This window comes from Sebastes fasciatus, chromosome 22 (assembly GCF_043250625.1).
Source record: "Sebastes fasciatus isolate fSebFas1 chromosome 22, fSebFas1.pri, whole genome shotgun sequence".
NCBI lineage: Eukaryota > Metazoa > Chordata > Actinopteri > Perciformes > Sebastidae > Sebastes > Sebastes fasciatus.
The window spans coordinates 12,623,868-12,630,675 of record NC_133816.1 but is presented as its reverse complement, the minus strand read 5'-3'; the positions used below and the strand labels follow the sequence as shown (position 1 = coordinate 12,630,675).

At 40.5% G+C, this 6,808-nt stretch overlaps 1 protein-coding gene across 1 annotated transcript; it reads right to left on the bottom strand.

The window, feature by feature from the left end:
- Positions 1–2,498: 2,498 nt before the first annotated feature.
- b4gat1 (beta-1,4-glucuronyltransferase 1) lies at positions 2,499–6,607 on the bottom strand. Its single transcript, XM_074623741.1, has 2 exons — positions 5,181–6,607; positions 2,499–3,538 (listed from the first exon to the last, which is right to left on the bottom strand). The coding sequence occupies exons 1-2, from the start codon at positions 6,282–6,284 to the stop codon at positions 3,347–3,349; spliced, it is 1,296 nt and encodes a 431-aa protein (XP_074479842.1). The 5' UTR covers positions 6,285–6,607; the 3' UTR covers positions 2,499–3,346.
- Between the last annotated feature and the right edge of the window lie 201 nt (positions 6,608–6,808).

Below are 6,808 nucleotides of genomic sequence, written 5' to 3'. Positions count from 1 at the left end.
ATTGTAATATCTAGTAGTTAAACATATTTACCATATTCACCTGGGGTGTCTTCAAAATGTATGAAATTTTACGAACCATATCTTTAAAGGTCGCTTTTTCAAAATTTGTTTTTTCTCACTCTGAGTCAGAAATCCCCACTTCAGTAGCACTTATATTCAACAAATCTTCCAGTTTCATTTCTATCTACTGTATATTCTGAAGGTTTTTACAGAGGGGTTTGTTCATGTATCATTCATAGCCTGATTTATAGAATATTTATTCCTAAAAAGCATTGCGAAAAAAAAATTTTTTTATGGCTGTTGACATTTTATAATTTTTATGGATTGATAAAGAGACATCTGAAATCCCCTCTGTAAAAATCTTTGACTCTAATATGTTAACAAAATGAAACAAGAATTTTGAACCTGGCTTTTTCCAATGTTCAGATTTCGGTTCTGGATTTATGCAAATCAGCACTTATTTAGTAAGATAATGCCTCATTTGCATATTTAAACATACATTTTCATAAAACTTGTAATACAAAAAATAATTGTCTTAATGTCAGTAATCAACTGGGGAAGGTCCATGGTGATATCTATTAGTTACGATTTTTTTTACCCTATATTCACTTGTTCAAATGAGTGAAATCTGCTGTAATATGTTTGTTAAGATCATGTTTCTTAACATTAAGCTCTGTACCTGCCCTCCGCTTCTTCACCAATATTTAAGTGATACTTCCAGAAACACTGTTGACATTACTTGTCATTACGAATCCCTCCGGTGAAGTTAATCGATTGAATCTGATGACTGAGGACGTTGTTCAGTAGTTGTAACAACTGACTAGAGCTGTGCAATTAATCAAATTTCAATTACGTTTTTGGCTTCCAACGTTTATGAAAACAAGATAATCGACAAATACCAATTATTACGCTCGATTCTGTTTCGCAATGATGCTCTCGTTTAGAAAAGTTATTTTTTTGTACAACAAGTTTAAAATGTTTCAATATGCAAATGAGGTATTATCTAGTGCTAACTTTTGGTGAATTTAGGAGAAATCTACCGACACGTGTAGTAAAATAAACACCTAAATGTGTATTTTGGATGTTTTCTTTGCACTACCCTGAAAGAAGACATGTTATGGAAGCAAAATAGCCCCATATCTCAAATGGACCAGGTCATGAAAAACAATGTTTTTGCCTGCAGTGTCTCCCTTTAATTTTAAAATGCATGCTACAAAATCTTCTTTTTAAATGCATGATGTTTCCAAAGTAAATGAGTAATCGTGTTAAATAATCGTGATTTCAATATTGACCGAAATAATCATGATTTTTGCCATAATCGAGCAGCCCTTCAACTGACTGTATCTTGTATAGCAATTATAAGTACAATGAAGTGACAGTTATGGGTCTAATAAAAGTCATCCAGTAGGTTTAATAGAAGTCCCAACAATACAAATCAGGCATTGTATTTTGTGAACACAAAAGAAAAAAATAAATACAAAAAAAAGAAGAAAATTTCAAGTAAGGAAAAGACATGAGAAATGAAACATCACATCACATCATCACACAAGATTAAATTGATCTCACTCCAAAAAAATACCAAATTAAAATGAGTTTATAGTGGTTCTAAAACAAAAAATGATCACTTTTTCCACACTAAACACAAGTTCATGCTACAGTTTTCCTGCTTGGGGTTATTTTTTAAAAAGATGGTTCAACTAATCCCATTTGAAGGAAAAAGATTTTCACAATAAATATATCATAAAACACTACAAGTATTCTCCAAAATTACAACTTAACACTTAAAAGTAACCAAACATGTTTTGTATATGCATACAGTACATATGCTGTTTATATAAGAAGAGTGGTAGTCAAGGTTTAATGATGATATGTGCTGTAAGTTACAGAATAATATGAGATATTTGAGATAAACATTTCGATAACACAGGCTTATTTATTCGTGGTTAACATTTTGATTGTGCAGTATTTCTACCTGTAGCCCACATCATATAGAGAATAATCTAACCGACTCCCAGCGCCAGATCCTCCGTGTTATAATACAGTAGTTTCCCACAGTGTTGGTGAAATCATTGTGTCGTACAATGTTCTATGTAAAGTTTCCCAGTGCTTTGTTGTCCTCATGACCTGTGGGGTGATCTCTTCAGACAGTTTGCGATGAGAACGTCTGAAATGTGCTGACAGATGTGGCGCGGCGTACATTTACATCCCCCCTGAGCGCCAAACAACACTGCATGTTGTTGTGTAATCCCTGTGTTCTGATGTAAGTGTTTTAACACTCACTTCAGGCTCAAATATTCACTGCAACACTGCACTTAACACTCACACAAGTGTCCGCTGCCACCTAGTGGTCGGACCACATCATTGATTGACACGACATTCAAACTGAAAATATAGTGATACATTTGTGGGAAAACTGGGTTTGTAGTTAACCTGGTAATCAGACTTTCACTTCATTGTTATTATTATTATGGAATAGCTGAAAATATCTGATAAAAATGTCTTGAACCAGGCTAGAGTTTTGTTGACCCAAATTTAAAGTCCAACTGAAATTGAATTGCATATAGACCCTTGGCCTTGGCGGAGGTAAATATAAGGGGCACAATCATGAAACCAAAAAAATATATACCAGTAATTCTCCCTTTTCCTGATTGTGCCCCCTATATTTGCATTAACCAGTCAGTTTATTTTCCACGTGTACGGAAAACTTGTTTTCGTACAGCAGCCAGTCATATCGTAGTAGCGATAACATCACAGTTCTATCTTTGTGATAGAAAGACCCTTTTTTCTTTATTTTTTTAATAAAAAAACTCAACTATTAGTGGCTTTTGACAGACTAAATGTGATTTCAGTTGGACTTTGAGGAACGAGGCAATCTTTGATCAGCTGTCATGAAGTGTCGAACCTTTAACTTTGTGTTTCACAGGATCTCTCTCTGAGTGAATATGTAGAGACGCTTTGGCTTGCAGTCACATCCGTGTCTATTTTTGTATCTGGACAAGCTCAAAAAATGTTTTAAAATAGAAAATGTACCTCATTTGCTTTAAACATTAATGTCGATCAAATGACCATCCAGATGTTGGATATGCATTTGATTCAAAAAAGCTGCTAGCCAGTTTTCCAGTCTTGAGTGATCATTTCTTACTTCTCAGAGATCCCCAGAGATCCCTGCTGCTCACTTTCAGAGGGACTTGAAATAAACCCGAGCGTTGCATTAGATGAAACTCCTGCTGTGCCGCCATCACAAAAAAATTAAAAGAAAAGCTAGGACGTGTTGGGAAGAGATAGCCTGACTGGAAGCTTAAATTAAGAAAACTGTAGAGGAAGGATGTGTAGCCCTCATCTCGTTTCAGCACCGTCGGTTGGAGGATGGGTATTTGGTTTTCAGGCCCTCTTTGAAGCTGCGAAACAGAACCCGGTTGCGTTTGTTCTCCTCGTCCTTCCTGGCGTGGAACTCCCCCTGGATCTTGAAGCCCCGGTGCACCACGAAGGCTGAGCTCAGCACCGAGAACTTGAATCCGGCCACGTGAAGCTCGCAGGCCTGCGGGGAGACAGAAAGACGCGGTGAGAAGGGAGACATGGAAGTGGGAAGTGATGAGAGGACGTGAGAATGACGGACGAGACGGGTTAAGCAGAGGACAGAGGAGGTGAGAAGAAAGGTGACAACTAGAAGGACAGACTGGAAACGAGGAGGATGAAGTACGGCATGAGGAAGATGGGTAGAAGGAAGGGCAAAGAGACGTAATGGTATGGACAGCATTCATCATGGGAGAGGTCAAAACCGAAGCAGCAGAGGTCGAGATATCCTGACTTTGACTCCAAAAACACTGGATCTTAGCATCCCACAATGCAACTCAATAGCGTCTGTCATTAGACCTTCCCTGCTTGGTAAATGCCCTTGTCTTTGGAACTCCACACCCCCATTTTATAACACAGGCTTACTGCCAAAAAATATGCCCAATATGACCCTGATGATATGATTAAGGTTATTTTCTCAGACTTCAGAGCGCTCAGACATGATATCACAGTTTTTACAGGCTGAGTAATACTCTTTGTGCCAAGTACAGTGACCTTCATGTGTAAAATGTGCGTATTGCCCCATTAATCCAGTTGTTTTTTACAGCAGAAATACCAAAATTTCACTGGTTGCAGCTTCTCAAGTGTGAATATTTGTTTGTTTAACAGTTGGTTGGACAAAACAAGTAATACAGAAGAAGAAAAATCCTCTCTGAGTCAAGAAGATTAGAAGTAAATGGGGCTGTCAATCGATTAAAATATTTAATTGCATTCAATCGCATTATTCTTCATAGTTAATCGCAATTAATTGCAAATTAATCACAAATTTAGTATCAGTTCAAAATGTACCTTAAAGGGAGATTTGCCAAGTATTTAATTCTCCATCAACATAGGAGTTGGCAAATATGCTGCTTTATGTAAATGTATGTATATATTTATTATTGGAAATCAATTAACAACACAAAACAATGACAAATATTGTCCAGAAACCCTCACAGGTACTGCATTTAGCATGAAAAATATGCTCAAATCATAACATGGCAAACTGCAGCCCAACAGGCAACAACAGCTGTCAGTGTGTCAGTGTGCTGACTTGACTATGACTTGCCCCAAAACTGCATGTGATTATCATAAAGTGGGCATGTCTGTAAAGGGGAGACTCGTGGGTACCCATAGAACCCATTTACATTCACATCTCTTGAGGTCCCTAGTGAATAATGAATCAACTCAGACTGTATTTAACAGAAATTTCTGACAGGATAAAATGATGAATGATGACAATTCTAGTTCTTATTGTTTCCTTATTGTCAGAAAATATTACCAGATGCTCCAATGCTTTGTTGGTTTTGGTCTCTTTGTGGGATTTGATAATAATAATTAAAGAAATACTGACTTATTGGTTCTGCCTTTCATGTTTGGATTGCCATTGGAGAAAGGAGAGACAATAAGATTGTTTATTTTGGGGTAAAATACCATCTGTTGTTGTTTCATCTCTGCTAAAGAAAGTAGATTTGACAGAAATGTTTTTCTTTTGCATCTTCATTCTGCACTGGATAAGAAAATCTTAACTCTTGGTCCACTTACTACCTTTTTACAGACCTATGGAGTTATGTTTTTTTTGTTAATCAACTGGGATTTCCAAAGTCAAATGTTGAAATTGTGCAAACCTGGCTGATACGATTGAAGCCATATTGCTTGAAGTTCTCATCGTAGAGGGGCACAGTGTGGGGCCCGATGTAGAAAGGCTCCCAAGGGTCCACCCAGGTGAGCGTGTAGGCGACTTCCAGGGTGCCTGTCTCTCTAACGTGGCTGTTGACCCACCGGGAGTAGTTGGTGGGGGCCTGACAGCGAGGACACAGCTCTTCGTAAAAGGGCCTGACCTCGCCGACCTGGTAGAGCTGCACCAACTCGGCCTTGTTGGCGGGCATCTTCCGGGCGTGGCGGATCTCGAAGGCGGGCAACACGAACACCTCCTCGATCACCGGCTCACGCCTCACGATCAAGGCCAGGAACTGCTGGTGCAGGTCAGCGCTCGGCATCATGTCGATGTCGATGACCAAAACGTAGGAGGACTCTGTGCCACCTCGGGCGACGTTGCGAAGAAGGTTATTGGGGTAGGAGACGTTCCCACTGATGGCGTAGTTCTTGTATTTATCCCTGTGGGACTCCAGTCTGGAGAACACAGACGCACAGTCCTCAAGCCCTGCGAAATGCTCACGGTCCTGCTCAGGGAAACTGGCCATCTCCCCAGAGAGGCAGACCAAGTGGAAGTCCACCAAGGACTGGATCTGAGGGCAGAAGAAGCTGAGTGCGTACACCAGAGCTGTGGCAAACTTGACATCTTGCCCGTGTGCGAATATGGCCACAGAGAGAGGGTTGTGCCACCTTTCCACAAGAGACTCCAGGTGATGCAGGTTGTTGATGGTTGTGTGTGTGGCTAGAGCCAGGACATTGGAGGTGGAGTCAGATCCTGGCTTCAGATTGGTGGTGAAGTCACTTTTGATCAAGTTCTTGTACACCCTGTACTGACCACTGTTGTCAAAGATCCCACCAGTGGACAGGGAGTACCTCAGACGCTCCTTCCTCGAGTTCTTCTCTTGGTGCCCATCTTTTTTGCCCCCAGAGCCTCCAAAGAGCTTCGAGAACCTGTACCTCTGCTGCTTACCGTGAAACTGGGACAAGAAGGAGAGGTAGATGAGCTGCAGGAGCGCCACTATCATCAGAGCACTCAGCACCACTTTGAAGACGGAGCATTTCTTGGAGAGATGCATTCCCAGAGAAACTGCAAAACTGCAAAAACTAGCGTGCACAAAGCAGGTTTCCAAAGCAGGTTTCCTTTGCTATCACAATGCTAACTCTGCAGCCTTATTGGGGCTGCAAATGCAACCAACACTTGCATATCCTGCAGGTTAGTTGCATAACTGCACCAGATTTCCATACAGCCCTCGACAACACCGAATAAAACGACGGATCTAATCCAGTTTCCGTGTGATCTCCCATCAAATAACAACACAGTTGCTACCATGCATCCTGCTCAGCTGCTGCTGCTGCTGCTGCGCATGTACATACGTCATAACCGGCTGCCACCGACCTGTAGCACTATCTAGCTGTTAGCAGAGCTGTAGCTGCTTGAGAATAAAGGGGCTATTGTCAATCAATTTAGTTCAGTTTATGTGAGAGAGTGACGGTGTTAAAGACAAGCAAAAATGATTGTGAACATTGGTAGGATGTGTGTCATCTATAAATAGCACCTTATTGACGTGGTGGAGTCCATAAGACGAGGTGGCCGAGTGGT

Excerpts from the sequence above, each read along its gene's own strand:
- b4gat1 (XM_074623741.1), bottom strand. The coding sequence starts at position 6,284 with ATGCATCTCTCCAAGAAATGCTCCGTCTTCAAAGTGGTGCTGAGTGCT. Across the intron at positions 3,539-5,180 it reads GCTTCAATCGTATCAGCCAG|GCCTGCGAGCTTCACGTGGC; the intron begins GTTTGCACAATT and ends GTCTCCCCGCAG.